Source organism: Zonotrichia albicollis, chromosome 8, assembly GCF_047830755.1.
Source record: "Zonotrichia albicollis isolate bZonAlb1 chromosome 8, bZonAlb1.hap1, whole genome shotgun sequence".
In the NCBI taxonomy this organism is placed as follows: domain Eukaryota; kingdom Metazoa; phylum Chordata; class Aves; order Passeriformes; family Passerellidae; genus Zonotrichia; species Zonotrichia albicollis.
The window spans coordinates 27,841,098-27,860,476 of record NC_133826.1 but is presented as its reverse complement, the minus strand read 5'-3'; the positions used below and the strand labels follow the sequence as shown (position 1 = coordinate 27,860,476).

Genomic DNA, 19,379 nt, shown 5'->3' with positions numbered 1-19,379 from the left:
CTTCCCCACTGAGAAACCATCCCAGAGAACACCTCTGACAGCAGCCCCTCCTCACCTGACAGGAAAGCAACTCAGCAAGTGCCACTGGCACTGATTTTAGCCATGAGCCATGGCTCAGGCTTTAACCACCTTCATCACAGCCCAGACACAGACAGGATCCAGGGCAGAGCTACTGCTTCTTTTTGTCCACACAACCCTGACACATACCTGAGGATACCTCTCCCCACAAGAAACTCACACTCTGCAGCACCTTCCTCAAGCTGCACACAGCAAGTGGAAAGGCAAAAAATTAAAATAAACCACAAAAAAGGTGCCAACAACAAAACCACACACAACCCCCAATGCAGCACAGTGTACAAACTCACTACAACAGCACTGTCACACATCTAAGAAGGCTTTTAAAGAAATGCACTTCTGTTTTTCTTTCTTGAGACAAAACTCATCTCTGAGGGACATGTAACAATCCTCCCTCCACAGCAGAAATAGTCACCTTGTTTGGACTCTGGACTTGACAATCGTGTCAGTTTTTGCACTTTCCGCACTGGTCTTGTAGATTTCTTCTCTTTGTTTCGCTCACTAGATTTTCCTTTCACTGTTGCATCCTCTAAAAACAAACAAAAGCTGTTAAGTGATATCCCACAAGGGAGAACACAGAATAACAAGCTTATTTCAGCATTTGAAAAACCAGAACTCAGAGAAACACAAAAGAATTCACTGACTTTCCCAGATTATACACTCAGATCAATGACTTCCAGTCCAGCACTTTAAAATCCTCACAGAATTTTGAATCAAGGTCTGTTTACCTATGCCCTGGTAGGCAGTGAAGCCACAGCAAGGTCGTAGAGATATTTACAAAGTTAGTTTTCAATACTAAAAGAAATGTTGTCAGTTTACATTAAACAGTTGTTGGCTCTCTTCTGCTACAGACAGTAAATGTTACTGCTCTAATGCTCCACAAGGACATGTAGCTCCTGAACTCAAGGGCTGCTGCTCCCACATTAATGCATGACAGCACATTCAGCACATCAGGAACTCTGTGGCCATTGTTCCCACTGCTTTTTGGTTCCTACTCATTAAAAATGGGATCAGATAACCTAAAAAAATCAGGATGCAACCCCTTCTATGGACAGATGATAAACTTTATTTAGATGCCAATGTAAACATTTGCAGCCCCTAATTTCATGTGAATCCACTCTCTGATGGATGTCCATAGGAAGCATCAGGAGGTCATATTTCAAAGCTGTAAGAATGGAATTTTCAGAGTCTTTCTCACTCTTAACACCCTTTCCTCACAAATTTTCTAGCTGCCTTTAAGGCTGACAACAAGAGCAGGTAAGACAATCAATGCAGTGAGTACCACAAGGCTCAGTGGTTGCATTTGCAGGAAGTTAACATCCTCCTCACCTCTTTTAGCAGCAAACAGCCCTTTCCTGACTCCAGCAAAGTACAGGCTGCTTCCCACCCTGCTCCTACTACAGCAATTTTGTTCTACTATGGCAAATCCTGAACAACTTTAAGACAAAATTACTGGAAACTTGGGGTCCACACAATATCCTTTAGCCTAACTATACAAAGATGAAGACATTCTGTATGGTCTATGCTTACACATAAAAATCTTTTTCTTGGAAAGAAGAGCAGATATTAGAGATATAAGAGATTATTTCAGCACTAGAGAGCAAAGAACAGTTCTGATACAACTGACTGTACACACCCAAAACACCACATGGTGTAAATTTAATACAGAAGTAACACATGGGTAGATAATCTGACAACCTAAAAATACATTTACAGTACATATTATGTGTAGCACCAGCATTTGTTTACTAGCAATCAGATATTCAGTATAATCTTTTCAGCTCAGAAAGGAGACATGTTCCACAACAGCTGTTCTACACATGGTATCAGGACAGAAGTGTGGATCAACACACACACAGCTCCTTCCTTTTGTAGGCACTGGACACATGATCCAAATGCCTTTTAATTGGATCTCTTCAACAAAGCTTTTTTTAAAAACTTGAATTTCTATAAACAGCTTGTTATGCTTGCCAAAATTAAAATAAGAATGCTAGTGTAGTTAAAAGTCTGTGGAAATTTGGCATTAATTTCACAGACTGATGTGAACAGTGCAAAAATATTTGCAAAATAATTTTACTGGAAAGGAGCATCTCTTCTTTCTGAAGTATTTTTTATGAGTGATTCCATAAAAAGTCCTTGGTAACTTATTAAGTTGTACAAGGAAAAAAGACAAATTGGTTTATTACTACACAGATCCCTACAGATTTAAATCTCAATGCATTTTCCTTCAGTCTTAAATGTTTTGAGCAAAGAGAAAAGTTATTCTTAACAAGTAAGCTCTTACTCCAAAACCAGAGGTTCTCTGGGGTTTTTATTTTCCATTCCCACCCATTTTATTCACCTGATCTCTGCCCCTCTCCCAGCTCCATCAGTCAGAGGCAATTCAAGCTCACAGCACTTCACTGTAACCAGCCCAGCAAATTAAAAAAGCACACTTGGGCATCCCACTCCAGCTCAGCAAAGAAAAGAGCTGCCAATGGTACTGCAGTTTTTCAGAGTGGAAGATGAATAAAGATTGTGTCTTGGAGCAGTACATTTGAAAACAGAAACCTAAAGTGGGTTTTGTCCTTTTAACCAGGAAATTGTACTCACTCATGTCAACATGTATAAAAAAGCAACAAAATTAAACAAAAGTTATTCTAACGGAGTTTTCTTTTTTCCTGTTTCAAAGAAATGCCATTACTTGGCATTCTTTTCGGTACTGTTTTTTTATTAGAAGTACTTGAATGAGAGAACTGGGAGAAGGACTAATTTTGTTGTTGTTTTAGCGTTCAGTAAATTATTCCTCCCGTGGAGAGAATTACAACATATTCAACACCCATTCCTTCCATTTTTTGTTCCCATGACTTTGTAGACATGTACCAAATATATTTCTCTGCCTTTCAGAGAAAGTTTTGTGGCTTAATCAATTCTGCTTGTGGCTCACCTTTTAACTGGAGTGCAATGTCTCTGTAAAGCTCCCGACCAATACGAAACTCGTCTGCGTGCCAGATCTTTCCATCTGGAGTGCGAATCCTTGTTTCAGCAGGATTGAACCCTGAAAGCAAAAGATTCAAGAGTTGAAAATAACTCCATTAAATGTAAATACAGCTTTGTTAGAGTGGAAGGGATGGGAAACTGCCAAGTAAAAAAGTAACCGTGTGAATATCTAATGCTAAATTAGAAGAAAGCAATATACCAGTATGCCTCTTGCTCGCAGTTGAAAAACAGCAGAATTGGTGAGGAAAAGATTATTAAAATTGTGAAAAGTTTTTTCAATAAGCTCTGAGACAATAAAAAGATATTGCAATCAACCCAAACAGCAATACAGCAAGATTCTTTTTATAGTAATTCTAATAAGAGACAGGAAAAATTTCAAAGGAATTCCCACTTCTGTAATTTAACAAGAATTTCTTTTTACTTGTGATCTGTGATCAAACCATGCAGCCTCAGATTGCCCAAAGAGAGGGTCCATGATTTGAAATGCTGCTCAGTGGATTGAGCTCGGCTCCCTCAGCCTGTACACCCAGCAGGGAGGGGATCTGCACCTCCGTACCTCTGTAAGATGGAGCAGCAGGCACAGCTGTCACCTTCCTGACCTTGGGAGTCACCGTGCTCTCCACGTTAGTGACCATGACAGGCTGCTCAGCATAGCCCAAGTGCTGCCCTCTGCCACTGAGCTCCTCAGAATGCTCCCACTGCTTTCGGATCCTCTCCTTCAGCTTCTCCAGCTTGGCATCGTGCTGCCGCTGCTTCAGGATTTCCAGCCTGTGAGCGCTGCAAATACTCGAGGCAGAAGGGGAAGACACTTTCAGTTCACTGTCCTGGGATGTGACACTCTGAGAAGCTCTAGTGCTACTCTCATCTCCCCTGGAGCCACTGGTTTTTTCTTCTTCCAGTCTTGACAGTGCTGCCAGCCTAGGAAAAGGCTCATTACTCTGCAAGGTGTTGGTGGTGGGTGGGCCACTGAGGTACCTCATAGCGGTCTCGTCTGCAGCATAAGGGATGAGGCTGTCAAAGGCTCTGTTGTGCCAATCCTGCTGGTCCTGCTCGTGTGCCAGACAAGCTGGGAGCTCACTCTTCCCTTCTGCTTCACTCAGCTCCAAGCAAGACAGCAGCTGCTCGGCCTCAAGCTGGCTAGAACTGTGGTAAGACAGAGAACTATATAAATCCCTGATGTAACAGAAGGGGGGAAAATTCACCGTCAGACACACAAATGTAGGACCCTAAAACTCAGCAATCAGCACATTCATCAACTAAATTAATTATTTCCCTCTACCCTGGCTCCACTTAAAGGCAAGTTCTTTTAAAGTCTGACCTCCTTATATTTAATAGTGTGAGTCAGATCAAACAGAGAGAGACTTCTGTTCAAAATTTCATTTGTTGCGCTCTCTGTCTGAAAAGAACTATATATAACATTGAAGACTAGGAAATCAGCAAGCAGTAATATCACCCTTCAATTTAAAAGAGAAAAGCCTTAAATAACAAGTATAGGCTTAGAGAAGCATCATTAGTACATGAGCTATTCAATTTAAAAAATTGACCCAAATCAGGGGTCAATTGACCCCTGTCACAGCCAACAAGGAGGACCACCTCACAGCTGACTCAAGTAATGGAAAAAGAGACCAAAACTTAGATATCAGGATAATAATCATGTCCTATGGCCCCTTCTGTGTTCTGTACCACTCTTGTTCCATGAGAAGCTGTTCTTATAGGAGTTTCTCACATTCACAAAAATGTGACTTTAGGACTAGCTCTAGTACTACTACTACTACTCATACTCCACACTGTCTTGGTAACACATTTGGGAACATATGCTGAAGAACTAATGAAACAAAGCTGGAAAAGCATAAGGAAACAGTCTTTTTGGTTCTTATTACTGAAACTAAATACCATCAGGTTGCTAATGGCACAGCCATACCACTTGATGATCCAGCCCCCTTTCAAAACAGTTGACTTTGAACTAATATTCACTAAATAAAAAATAAATTTGGAATATTTACTAAAAAGTTCAACAACACATGCTGTCACGTGGGTAGGTGATGGGAGGAAGCAAACCAATTTTTGAGGAGGTGTCAAAAACACCATTGTTAGCTTAAATCTAATCTGAGCATGTTTTTCTTCAATAGTCAGCTGTCCCAGCACTGACCTGTAGGAAGCCAATGGCTCACGGAATTCCACACGACTGCATTTCTTCACATTGCTCTCCAGCGTGGTTGCTCGAAGAGGACTGCGTGAGGATTTCTCCTTGCTTGATTTATTTTGGCTGGAGGACCTGGAACCTGAAGCAGAAAACAAAGAATGCTCTATGTATCCCTCTCTGCAGAAAGAGAAAGCTCCTGAGGCTGAATCACTGACATTGTCTTTCTTGGGTTTGAGCAGCTCTCTCTTCCAACAAGCTGATTTCAACAACTAGGAGCAAGGCAGGAAGTGCTTGAAACAATGACCACACTTAAAGAGAGACAATAATGCTTAAAGATTAATTAGAAGTAATTAAGTCTCTGAAGTTGGCTGTGTTGCCACTAGAGGTCGATCTGTCTGTTCTTCAGTAGCACACTACCAGAATGCTCTTAGGATATAAAATGAGGGCTTATTTCCTATAAGCAAATGCTCTCCTTCAAGTCAGATAACAGAAGCCTCAGATTTAGCAAATTTCCTGTCAGAGTGGGATAAGCACTGCGTGGGGCAAGTCCTGTCACCCCCTCTAACCAAAAGACTGGGATAGAACACTCACCTTCCTAAGCTCAGGGAAGGAAACATCAGTTTCTTCTGGGCAATTAGAGTTTCAGGAATAAAGAGCACAGGCAGGAGAGAAGCTGGGGGCAGGGAGAAGCCAAGCTTTCCCAGAATGCAGTGGCTTTATGCTGCCTTACACATTCTCTCCTCAATAATACATACCCTTCCTGCTGCTCTTCCTGCTGGCACTAGCAGTGGGCTTCTTGGCATCCATGACTGAATCAAACACAGCCGTGCTGCTGGGAGCTATTTCCAATTTGTTCTCTATATGACGTAGCTACAATTGGAAGATAGATAATGCAAATTAGAACACAGTTTTCTATTTTTAAGCTATATTTTTATTTCCCCCCAAACAAAAGAAGTTTTTCCTTTTTCACAACAAGTCAAATTGCAAGCAAGAGCAACTTCACAAGGCTGACATTGCAAAACTGTATGGTCTTATGGCCAGAAACTACTATTAAGTTTTGTTTAATAAGATTATCTAAATCAGGTTTTGTTGCATAGTTTTGTTCCCTTAAATGGGCTGTTTTGAAAAAATTAATAACATGCCATTCAGAGACTTAATTCTTGGCCTGAATAAAATATTAATTCCACTTGGAAAAAATTCTGTAATACTCCCTTATAAATGGAGCATGACAAAAATTCCACATGTAAAACCCCAAACTGATGCTCAGCTACTGAGAAAAAAGAGGGACATGGCTATGGGAAAGAGCTGAATTCCGTGCAAACCCAAACTGCTTGGCCTCACTGAAGCCAGGTTTCAGACACTACTACATCATCTGATGCACCTAAGTTAATTCCCACAGAAATACAGCAACTGCAATGCTCAGAATGGAAAATTATTAAATACACTGGTGTTGCCCCAGTTTCTGACTGGTTTGAGTAAGCAGAGGAGAGGTATTTTCCCAAGTTTTCAGAAAAATGTGACATCCCCACTTAGTTAAATAAAAAGGTATTAAGCTTGCTGTGGCAAAAGCTTCTCCTTGTGTGCAGAAAACTTTCCAAGATAAAGCAATGTTCAACATTTACATACTCCAATGGCTTTGTGCTATTCACAGCTTGTTGAAGAGACAATCACTGAGGAAAATATTTTGGTAAAAGCTTTTGTAGCCACTAACTGATTTGAAAATGAGCAAAAAAAAAAAAAAAAAAAAAAAAAAAAAAAAAAAACTAAACAATCCCAAAGGAACAAAAAAGAAAGTAAAAAAAGTACTTACAGCAGCCTTAGTCTGAGAAATAGAAGCCCATGCTGCAGTTAGATCTTCCAGGGCAGAAACAAAGAAATTAATTTCTCATTAGTACATGAAAAACAATGAAATAAAATGTTGCCTCAAAACAATTTTAATTCTCTTGCTAATCAAGTTATTTTCACAACACAGTTCCCACCTGTAAATCTCCTCCATGAAAGACTGTTTTCAGTCAAGGCTCATCTTAGCAAAGCTATAAAGCATTTAACGTAACATATTATGAGTTTACTAAGTTAGGTTGAATGCATGATGACCCCTGAAATCAAATTCACCACATTTAATAGAAGATGTTTATTAGATAAAGTGAGGCTGGTTATCTACCCCAACATAAATACTTTCTATTTTTCTATTATACTACAGTTTAACTACCTTTTTTTTCCCCTTTCCATTTTCTTCTTCAGTAAACTAAGCATGAATACATGGTCACTGAAAGACTCTACTCAAAACCCAAGCTCCGAAGGGCAGAATTATGAACAGAAATCTTTCTGAACTGTACATCCTACAAACAAAACAGAAATAATGTTTGTGAACAAGCAGGGGGTACTAACCCAAGCCTTGTAATCTAAACAGACAGCACCTACTCCATAAGCAATTGAGCTCAGGAGGATGTAGTAGTGTTTTCCTCTATAAATATTTACTTCCTCAGTTCCCCTCTTTTGTTTCCTAATGGTTCTTACAATCTAATGGTTTATAAAACACAACATCCTCATGTCAGAACCATGGAGAGTAGTAGTAACAGCTGAAAGAAATAATCTTTTTCTCATAGCAAAAACCTGCCAATTTCATTTCAGGCAAAACACAACACCACAAAGGAAAAGGGTTAGAGAAGCAGCACAGAAACAACTTTGCTTTGACTTTAGAGATGGTGTTTCTTGTCCACAGAACAGTACAGCTTCAAAAAGTAGGCAATTTCAACAGAAACTGGATATACCACAGGAAATAATCAGCAATAATGTTCTCTTACAGCTAAAATAATAATCTTTCTCTGATTTCAAAACAACTTCTGGAGTCCAGTTTTGCCACACTGGAGATCATATGATTGACCTCGAAGCACAGGCTTAGCACGCCACTCAGCTGCTCTACAGACAAGACCTTTCTTCCTTTCTGGGAAGGTTTTTTTCAGGGAAGTACTGTCATGTTCAAATTTTTCTGTCCCCTCCTTTCCTAAATTAGAGTAATCATAACAGTAAAAAGCTAAACAATTTCTCCAACTAAGGGAGACAAAAGTGCTGTAAAACTCATCCTAGCAGAGATGCACTGTTGCTTTTCAAGTGTCTTCACCACTCTGGAACTGAGCAACTGGCAGAGGCCCTTCCTCATTTCCTTCAAGATATAAAGTAAAAACAGTTCCCAATTTCTGCTCCTGCACTGCTCCTCCTCTACAGCACTTAAAAAAAATAAATCTGTCTTTGTGCCATCTTGGCAACCATATCCCAGGCTGGCAAGTGCTAATGCAGATCAGCAAATACTCCAGAGATCAGAGTACAAAACTGCAATCTGCAAAAGGAAGCCACAGAACACATGCTCTTACTCCCAAACTGAGGCAGGAGAATGCTTTCTGGAACAATTCCCCAAAGTTTCAAATAACTCTTGACAAAATATCTCCCAAAACAAGGCAGCAGACCAGAGAAAACCCTCACCTCTGGTAGAATCCTTGCTTTGGTTATGCCTTGGATTTTGTAGAGGCACCTCATTAGACTTGCTGCTCCACATTGTGTCAATTTACCTAAAAAAAGAAAGAGTCCTGTAAGAATCAAAGAGATATAAAGTAAAAACAAATCTGTCTTGGTCTAAAGAGAACATAACCTTGATCATTATGATGAATGTCTACCTCATCTGATGACTTCAAACCTTCATCATGAACAAGGTCAGATTATCAGCATGAAATCACAGATGTGGTCACAGCTTCCTGCAGAAACCACCTAATTCCATGCATAAAGAAGGGTTTGATTTTGTTCTCTGTCATCAAGAAACATTAACTTGATAAAAGGAGGCCCAGAGGTCGATGCAATTTAGATCAGAGTAACAAGTATTGCAGCAAGTGTGAAGAATTCCACACTGGAATAGTGCACACACAGGCCTAACAGAGACAGCACCACATGGCTTGAACCTACAAATGCTTGGGGAAAATATCAACCCCACCAGGGAGAGAATGAATGGAAAAGGAAAAGGGACAGCAAAACTGCATGGCAGGACACCACAGCCAGGAAAAAAGACAAGCCTGGTGCCACCATTGCTTTCCTGTGAACTTTGAATTTAAGACTCACAGTGAATCTAAAATTAGCGTGAAGTCCCAGCCACTATCACCAAAGCAGTTTTTATACAGGAAAAAAGGAAAAAAAACCCAAATAAAAAAAAGAACCCAGCACATGCTTACTGAGCTGTCTTCATAACACACTGACAACACTTCTGTTATGGAAAGAAACAATCAGGTGACCACAGAATTCCACAGGAAGTTCTAGACCTCTGAAGGAGTCATAAAAGCACATTTTCCTCTCTCTTCTTTCACAAACTCCCAGATGTAATTTTCCTTACTTTTTAATTACTGAAAATTTCTTTTGCTCTTACTTCTCTACACTGTGTGCCACATAAAAAAGCAATCAAATATAAAGATCAATCTTCTGGTAAAAGCAGACCAAAATTAACACTATCTACTACTTCCTGAAATAGATCTTTGCCCATATATTTTTTGATAAGGAATTTTATCATATATGGTTTTAAGGATACTCACAGTGACCAGCAGTAAAGTTTGGTCTAACATTTAGTCATAAATCCTGTATTTATAGCAGTAAGTTATCTCAAAAAATTCCTCTTATGCCCCAGGAAAAACTATCAATAATAAGAACACAGGTGTTCAAAAGAACTTTAGTTGTGACTTTCTTTGATGAGTTCAAGTAAGTGTTTGAAAGAGTAAAGAAAAGGCATGTAAGCTTATATATGTAGGTACAGAAACACAAGTCCACAATAATTCAGAAATTCTAGAAAAGAAGGTGGGTGTGTTAATTTTTAAGTATCCAATAGTTATGGGCATTAAGCCAAGTGTAGTTAGAAAATTCTGCTTCCAGGACAGGTGCTGAAGAGCTCATTGCTGCAGAACAGCACTTTGTGCCTCACATCATTCCTGCTGTAAATCACAGCACTGCCCTGCCCTGGAAATCATCCAGCTGATCCTCTCCATCACTGAGGAAAAGAGCTGTTGGGCTAGAAATGTAGAAAATAAATATTAATAAAAATGAGGGAATTTTCCATAGAGAACTGCTGAAAACACTGGATCATAGCAGTATCAGTTTCTTGGCCAAACACTCATGTAACAAAACCTACTCCATATGTAAATTTAATTGGATAACTTCTGGACAAGCAAACATCTATTAAAGGATTAAGTATCCATCTTCATGTAATTACTAGGGATTCATTTTCATCATTAGAATTATTAGTATAGATAAGAAAACTTAATCAGGGACTATAATTGTTCTTTTTCTTTTACATGCACAAATATATACAGTTTATTTTAGGAAGCCATGCAAATGTAGAATTGCAACACACTCTATGTATCTATATGAGGAGTACCAGATTAAAAATCTGAAATTGCTTGTTAATAGCCTTCATCCCAACACTCTAAATTGCAGATATAGAATTGTAACACACTTTATGTATCTATATGAGAAGTACCAGATTAAACAATCTGAAATTGCTTGTTAATAGCAATTTGCTAACACTCTAAGCTGCCAGTGCTTTACCTGAGCTGAACAGAACCCAGCACTCTGGAGCTGTCTACAGTTTCAGCAAGGCAACACTGCAGAATTTCCAGTCCTGATGCAATCATAACTCTGAGGGTTTGGGGTTTAGGTGTCCCTCTCCCAAGCCTTTGGAAGGGTGGGAGAAATTTATGAGCTTTTCAAAACCTACATACAAATAAATTATGTTGATTCCCATAAACTTTGAATTCCTTCTAAAATAACTTCTCTCTATTGTTATAGCTGACATGAATAAGCAGCACCCTCTAAAAAAAAGCTTAAATACTTTTACAATGGAATACCCTGCCTGTGCATAAAGTTCAACCAGACAGAGAAGATTCTTTAACGTTACCAAGAGTACAAAAAGGGATGGGGAATAAAAAAGAAATAAATCCAGACAGTTACCATGTCTGTTTATAGGACTTGCATGCAGGGTAATAGACCAGGTAAATACTAAAACACATTGAAATTAATATTGATCAGAGAATAATTCTAAGCAAAAAATTAGATATTTTCCATCAATACAGAAGTTGTCCTAAAGTCCCATGAATAACTTTTAGATAAAATACATAAAAACTAAAATCATTCTGAAATGATTGCTTCAAAGAGATCTCGTTCTGCTAAACTAAATCACCACCTCTATTTAAAACTGACCTTAAACAAAGAGACTGAGCTCAAAAGATGAAACACCAAAGAACTTCTGAGAAGACAGCACTGATGGCACAAGGTTATCTGCAGGCTGGATAAGGCTTTGAGAACTTTAAGGTTGTTGGAAAAAATGTGGAAGACTGCAGATAATCTGATGACTATGGGATTGCCCCCTGGGAGACACAGACATCCCACACAGGCCCAGCCAGGGCTGCCCTGCCCAGCCCCTCCCTGGGTCAGCATTAAGATACAAACACCACTGTATTTTTTGTATAAGACACAAACACCACTGTATTTTTTGTATAAGATACAAACACCACTGTGTTCTGATGTTTCAACCCCACATCAAGTGCCCATCTCATTCTTTATTCACATGCCCAAAAAAGAAATCAAAGTACACAAGAGAAGGCACAGCAGAGCTGCTACAGATGAGGCCCTAAGAGGAAACAAACAGGAAACAATATACTGCAAACTCCTGGAAGAAACTGCATGGGGGGATGGATACAGGACCTGACAACCACTCTCCTCTACAAACACTGCTCCTACAAGAAGACACTGAAGAGAACTGACAGATCAGAAAATGCATGAGAAAGCACCGGAAAGGAGGAAATGAAAACAAAGAGAAAACCACTGCCAGCATGTAAGAAAGGAACATGAGAAATCCACACATTTAATACTAAACATACCAAGGATGGCACTGAAAGGTACAACAGACAGCAAATCAAGGGGTCAACATTGTTAAGAGCACAACATTTAAAAAAAGAGTGGGAGATATGAAAGCAGATTATACTTAGCAAAGATACATAAAAATGTAGAAGAGATTAAAAACAAGACTGGGTAAAAGAGAAAGAAAATTGTGAGAGAAGCAGGATATAAAATGGAAGAGAATGAGAAAGCTAGGAAGGTGAGAGAAATGCAATGAACTTCTAAAGAACTGGCACAGAGAGCAGCAAAAAGGAAGAGAAGAAGCTTGTGTATTGGTCCAGTTGTGAAGTTTTTCAAAGATCCTTGGTAAGGTTTTTTCCTTAGTAGCACAGACTTGGTAAGAAAAGGAAAGAGGAAACTCATGGCACTGAATCAAGGGAAGAGGAGAGGAAACTGAATTGTGCAGATTCAGAGAAGGAAGACAATGTGAGCAAGAGATCACCCACTGCTGTTTTCACTAATATTTTGTGGTTTTAGGGGAAAAAACCAAGTATGCACAGGGAACAGTATTCCTCAAGACTTTGTTTCTTATAAAAACACAAGGGATATTAAATGAAAGGGATAGCACAAAAGGAAATATGAAAGTTTGCTATGAGTATGGAATGAAACAAGTTATTAACATTGACTTCTTTGGGATATTCTCAAATGTTTTATCCACATAGTGACAGATTTTGCTACAAACTGAGTACACAGTGCACAAGGACAACATTTTATGCAGTTTAAGCAAAAATAATGCACCAATGCCAATAAAATAAGCAATCTTTTCCTTTCTTTATGCCTCTTTGCCTTATTCAGGCAGAAAGTCAATGGGCTTATGTGGTAAAGCAAAGTGAGCAGGGAGTCTGGTACAGGCTGAAAGAATTCTGCCTGGTTTTTTGCTTTATTGGTTTTACCTCTGTCATACTGTAAACAACACCCTCCGTGCAAGAATGAGAAGGGGTGGAAACACTGGTGAACAGTGGGATCAGTCTCAGGAGCAAATGTGGGAAGCTGCTCCTGCCTTTGCCTCGAGGAGAGCAGAGGGACTGGGCAAAACAAGAACCATTCATTCTCTCATTGCCAGAGGAGCTCCAAGGCACCCTGACCAGCGTGTCCCAGTGCCCCCACACCTCACACAGCGCACACTGCTCTGTGCAGGAAATGGGCACACACACAAATCATCATTTTCTCCTGTTTGCAAAAGCATTTTCAGTTTCCATGAATAAATACAAAGGTGACTTTTGAATCTTAAAAGACCCTCTGGAGCTCCTGTCTGTGCAGCTAAAGCTCTGCACTGCTGGCAGAACAGACAAAGGTGCACAGGCAGACCCAGCTGAACAAATTGTTTTGCTCAGTCCACTGAAAGTGATGGAAATTATATTTAAAGATGCCAGGAACACTTTCAGTGTCTTCTCAAATACCACAAAACACAATTTATTATGATATGCTTGAGTCTGGAATAAAAATAACCTTAACCTACTCGTTTTTCCAGAACCCAAGTCCTTACCATATTGCATTATCTCACTTAAATGAGAGTTAAAAATATCCATAACGCATTGTTCTGAGACTTGTTTTGGTTATGTATATGGGCTTTAAAAATGTTTTTTGGTACAAGAGTGACATATTCTTTCTTTGGCCAGAGCATATTTTGAGCAAACTTTGCCTTTCAACGGTATCAGATGCAGGCAATGTGCTGACCTTCCTCAGGACTGAGGACAAATTCCAGCACAACAAACAACATGACATGTTTGTCCAAAAAGCTCCACATCTCCAGAATCCACAGCTGACCCTGCAGAATGAGGCAGGTCCTCCCTCCACCTTCTCCCAATGCTCATTTATACAATAAACTTTCAAATGAAATGCCCAAAGAGCTGCTCTGAGTGATCTAATTTTAGATAATATTCAATATTTTCTCTTGTAATACAAGCAGTATATATACCAGAAGAACTCACATTCCAAATATCATTACTTTGGAAAATAATTAAAAGAAAACAAAAGCTTTATAAGTCAAATAAATGAAATAAAATTTGATCTGTCTTAAACTAGATAACAAGAAAACTTTAAGGATACTAAGGCAGTACAAAAAAAGAGCAATCAAGATACAGCACACACTTGCAGAGAGAAGAGCATTTAAAAAATTGCAAAGCATGTGTCACTACCTCTAGCTTTTAACCAGGAAGATAAATGATATAAACACACATCCATCAAATGTCAAAAAAACCCTGTAGAAAACACAAATATGCTTCCTGAGTTCTATGATTAAATCATTGGCACTAGTCAGCTACTAAATTTGCATCCAAACTATAGTGAAGATTTCTCTATAAATGAAACATTTCTGGATCTGATTCTTTCCAACTGTATGAGAATGGACATTTACCACATTCTTTTGCTATGAAAAGATGTGGCAACTTGCAAAAGTGATGAAGAAGTGATAAAAAAATAAAGCTGGCCCTAAAAAGGGACTAGTGGTTGTACTGAAATGGAATGTCTTCCTCTGCTGCACCACGTGCCAGGAGGCACTCTGAGGAAATCCACTGAAATGAATGTTGTGACAGCTAGTGTAACTTGAGTCATTGTTCATGAAGAAATCAGAGCACAGAGGCACAGAGAATGCATCCATTTATTAAGGAGATGCACACAAGGCTTTGCCTATCCATTCACAAGTTCTGTATTTTCTTTGACTTCAAAGATCTTAGCATTTATGACAGAGAAGAAAACGCCCCAGTTCCTAGAACCAATAAAGTACTCCTGCATTTTCCTTCCTCAGCATCAAAACCAGACTTTGTTCACTCATTCCACCTCCAGTGACCAGAAACTGCACATTAGAAGGTTTCAATTCTTGTAGCCCATAATAAATCCAGAATTTATTCCGCAGAATATGCTCAAATTCCTCAAGCTCTGTCTCATCTCACAAGGAACACCCCACTGTGAAGGAGCCTTCTAAGAACTTGCAGGCAATGCCCTCAGCCAGGTACAAGAACCAGACCTGCCAATTTTGAGGACAGCAGCTTCCAATGCCTCAGCAGAACCATGAGCACAGAAGCAACTTCACCTGAGTCAACTGCAGCATGATTGCTATTTCCTTCCAAAGCAGACTAAAGTGCATGAAAACCTCAGGGAAAATGTTCCAAATGCCACTTTGTCACCTTTGATGCCTCTGCTCAGAACTGCACTCAGAAGGAGCATCTAAGAAGTGCCTCAATAACAACACAAGGAGTCAGAACAGCCCAAACACAAAAACCTCCCAACAAGCTGAACAGTGACCACCAGTTCTGTTTCTGACCTGGCATTACAAACGCAGATACCAGAACTCTGCTAAAAGAATTTTTCCTGATCTAGCTAAATGTAGCAATAAGATATTTTCTCATCTTTAAATAACACCATCCCTTTCAAAGTTTTTCTGTTTCAGTTTGAGAACTCCACCTGGTGCCTTGCCATGGATGTGACTTAGTGAGAAATTCTGCCATCACTGAGAAGTGCTCTTAGGAAGCTAAACCAGCCAGTATTCATGTTAGAATTCACTAAGTTTCAATTGACCTGGTATAATTGATTAGTTCATTTATTTGCTCCATTCTTTCTCTAGCATATTGACAAAGGTTTCACACTTAGGCATACAAGTAATTTTATTCTCAATGGAGCACTCCATTAAAGCCTATTATATCATTAGCACAATGATACACATCCATCTTCCAAGCACTTACATCTATGGATAAATTTTACACTTCTGGTGTAATCCAGCCTCATGCTTAATATATTGACAGCACTGGGAAAGTTTTCTTTGTGCACTCAACCACCAAAGTCCTTCTGTTTTCATTACTGTATCACTACACCTGATCTTCTATTAACACTCATATTGATTTGAACAGCATGAATTAGTTTAAGTTCATCAATAGCAGAGTTAAACAGTTCTGCTGTACTGATAAAAAGGTGGCTCTCTGATGTCAGTTTTCAAGGTGGACTTGAGCAGATTTAGCAGCTCCACAGTGATGAAGGAATCCAAATATTCCTTGCTACTTTCTCTAGCAATCGTGTCACTCTGTCATAGATGCAATGCTCACCTGACTGCATCACAGTTCAACTCACTAAACTGGCAGCAAAATAATAATTTTTCTTTTATAGTGACTTTTCTTTCAGTTTATCAGGTTGCTGCCAGGACAGTCAAAGTGGGAGGAAAGAAGCAGCAGCACCATTCATGTTATGTTGTGCAGCTTCACCCACCTCCCAGAGATGGTAACACAGAATAGATCCAGTGCTGTGTGCACTGACTCTCCTGATTTCAAACCTAACTGGAATCACATTAATTGCACTGCAGCCTTGTCTGAGCACTTTAAGTCAATGGGACTAAACCCATTAATGACTTTATCCACAAGTCTGCTTGATACAAGGAAACTTTTTTAGCAGAAAGCAGCTGTATGTCTGGTAGAGGGGTGAAAGGAGACACCAAGTTCATCACATCCAAGTGAACAAAACCTTCAGTACAGATGTAGCAACTCCAAGATTAGATCCTTATCCATTTAAGGGATGCTTATGCTGTGGTGACAGAAATTGCCAACAAAGTTATTTCAAGAAAGAAAAGACATGATCCACATTGGGACTGGTTTATCAGGACAGTGTTCAAACCTCAGCCATGCACCAAAGCTTAGTAAAACAAACCCACGCAAACGAGATGCTCATAATTTTAAAATCACTTTCTCTCAGTCACCACCACACCCAGCCTAGGCAGCCTGCAAGGTGATCCATGCCAATCAGCAACCCAGCATCCTACAATGGTTTGAGTTGGAAGGGACTTTGAAGATCATTTAGTTCCAACTCCTGCCCATGGACACGTTCTGCTATCCCAGGTTCCTCCAAGCCCCATCCAATCCAGTCTGGAACACTTCCAGAGAAGGGGCAGCCACAGCTCTGTGAGCTCTGTGCCCCCTCACCACCCTCACAGGGCAGAATTTCTTCCCAGTGCCTAAGCTAAACCCAGTCTCTCAGTTTGAAGCAATTCCCTCTTGTCCCACCTCCATAGCTGCCAACAAAGAGTCCCTCTGGTTTCACTGTAGGTCCCTTCAGACACTGAGCATGCTGTGAGGTCTCCATGCAATCTTCTCAGCCTGTCTTCACAGGAGAGGTGCTCCAGTTCTCTTACCAACTTTGTGGCCTCCCCTGGACCTGCTCCAGCAGCTCCATGTCCTTCCTGCGCTGGGGACACCTGAGCTGTACACAGCTCCCCAGGTGAGGTTTCGTGAGAGAGGACCAGAGGGGCACAATCACCTCTGTCCAGATGCTGCCCACACTCCTTTGGATGCAGGTGATTTCCACGGTGCCCTGACCCCTTGCAGAAATGTTCCATTACTCCATAAATTAAGCTGCTCTGCTCAGCAGGAGCAGGATACCTTCTGTTTAAATAGCGTCACTCACAGAAACCGAAGCCTCCGACAGTTTACAGTGTTCACGTGGCCACACCCTCAGTTGTATCTAATTATCTCAAGCATTACCTAATGAAACTGTTGCAGCAACCAGAACTATAGCGAAGACAGCAAAACTTAGCCCGTCGGTGCAGACAGCCCGACTGAACACTGAGAACTTGCAGGCAAAGCTGTGAATCACTTACAGCTCCACGCGTCGGTCCCACAAACACTTCTGGTCACTGTACTTTGAGTTTTCAAATCCGGAGAACAGCTGAAGCAGCTTAAGATGACAAAGCCCCCCTCCCTCCAGAACCGATCAGTCAAGTGTTAAATTTTCAATTTCAAGACAATGGATTGCTCATCTACACAATGAAGCTGTTTGACAGACAAACCTCTACCTGCAAACTTACTCAACGTGCCAGGAGATGCTCAGCTGCTGAGCTACAGCTTACACCCAGAGACACAAACAATCAGAGAATCAGAAAATCGTCAAGGCTGGAAGACACCTTTAAGATCACCTCTGAGGATGGTAACTCCACCACCTCCCTGGGCAACCTATTCCAGTGCCTGACCGCCCCAACGATTCCACCAAACCTACACCGACAGCAGGCAATACACCACCCAAAACTGCATCCACAGGGGAAAAAAACCCAAAAGCCAACAAACCAAGCCAGTCATACCCGTCTGGAAGCCTCTCTGCCTCCGAGAGGCACAGAGAATGGCAGCGATGGAGTCCGAGAGCGCTCGGGGCAGCTGCTGCCGGGGATGTCAGCAGGACTTTGAGCGGGCACACACCGAGCGATGCCGCAATGCCGGGGCAGGACGCCCTGGCACGGCACACGCATTTAGCAAAGCGCACATTTAAACTTTAAAAGCGCCCTCCCGGTGCTCGGGGAGGCTCCGAGGGCAGCGGGGCCACCCCGGGCTGCGGTTCTGTTTGTCCGCGGAAACACCCGGGATCGGTGGTTTCCCCCACAACGCGAAAAGACAACAGCGAAACGGAGCACCCCAATCTTCTCCGTTCACCCGCCACCCCCCGGTACGCCAAGCAGCGGAAAACAAATTAAAACTAGAAAAAGAAAGACACTTAACGGGGGAAGCGGATGCCGCGGAAACGCCGGAGCCGGGCGGAGCGGCCGAGCCAAGTGACAGCCGGCAGCTCCTCGGGCCGGGCCCGCCCCGGCCCCACCTCGCCCGACGCCCCGGCGGGGCGGCACCGCCGGCCGAGCGCGGCCTGGGGCGGCGGCGCGGGCCGCTCCCGCCGCCTCCTCACCTGGTGGACGCCCGCTGCGCCGGCGGCAGGTCGCGGCACATCCCGCGGAGGGCGGGCGGAGGGAGGGCGGCCCGAGCCCGGTGCGCGGCCCGTCAGCGGCGGCTCAGCGCCGCCATTACCGGCCCGCAACTGACACGGAGCGGCGGCGGCGGCGGCGCATCGGGAACTCTCGCGAGAACCGGCCCGCCGGCCGCCGACCTTCCCAGCATGGCGCCGGCCCGCCGGGCCCCCTCAGCGCCCGCCGCCATGTTGGGTGCGGCGCGGTCGCCCTGCCCTGCCCTCCGTCGTTCTCCGGGATTTCCCTCGGAGCTTGTCTTGTTCCCCTCACAGTTGTACAGGCCTGACCTGCCGGGGCAGTCCCCTCGCGTTCCTTATGCAGAGCCCTGCGTGTTGGTGCAAGGCCAGGACTTGGCAGGGCTAATTAAACCCAGCGCTGATGCTGGCATTCCTGAAGCGGCTCCAGCCGAAACTAGGGCACCGCTTTTTAGTCATTTGTGTTCACAGCCTTCATCTTTAGAAAAATATTTTTTTTTTTTGGTAAATGAAAGAGCCTCCAATTACACTCTCCCAAATTTAAATTTAAATAAACATTTGCAGAACTTCAGAG

General features: G+C 41.8%; 1 protein-coding gene across 11 annotated transcripts in view; it reads right to left on the bottom strand.

Moving 5' to 3' along the window:
• Nucleotides 1-18,954, bottom strand: part of CEP350 (centrosomal protein 350) — a 69,039-nt gene extending 50,085 nt beyond the window's left edge. For 5 of the 11 annotated variants that reach the window (XM_074546385.1, XM_074546389.1, XM_074546387.1 and 2 more), the window contains exons 1-8: nt 18,773-18,954; nt 8,678-8,763; nt 7,008-7,051; nt 5,953-6,067; nt 5,204-5,336; nt 3,611-4,197; nt 3,002-3,112; nt 491-604 (exon numbers count right to left, since the gene is read on the bottom strand). In XM_074546385.1, coding sequence (XP_074402486.1) covers nt 491-604; nt 3,002-3,112; nt 3,611-4,197; nt 5,204-5,336; nt 5,953-6,067; nt 7,008-7,051; nt 8,678-8,750 — 1,177 coding nt within the window. In that variant the 5' untranslated portion in view covers nt 8,751-8,763; nt 18,773-18,954. Of the gene's footprint in view, nt 1-490; nt 605-3,001; nt 3,113-3,610; nt 4,198-5,203; nt 5,337-5,952; nt 6,068-7,007; nt 7,052-8,677; nt 8,764-18,591; nt 18,735-18,772 lie in introns of those variants that run through there. The other 6 variants (XM_074546390.1, XM_014269288.3, XM_014269291.3 and 3 more) reach the window with 3 other exon arrangements.
• Between the last annotated feature and the right edge of the window lie 425 nt (nt 18,955-19,379).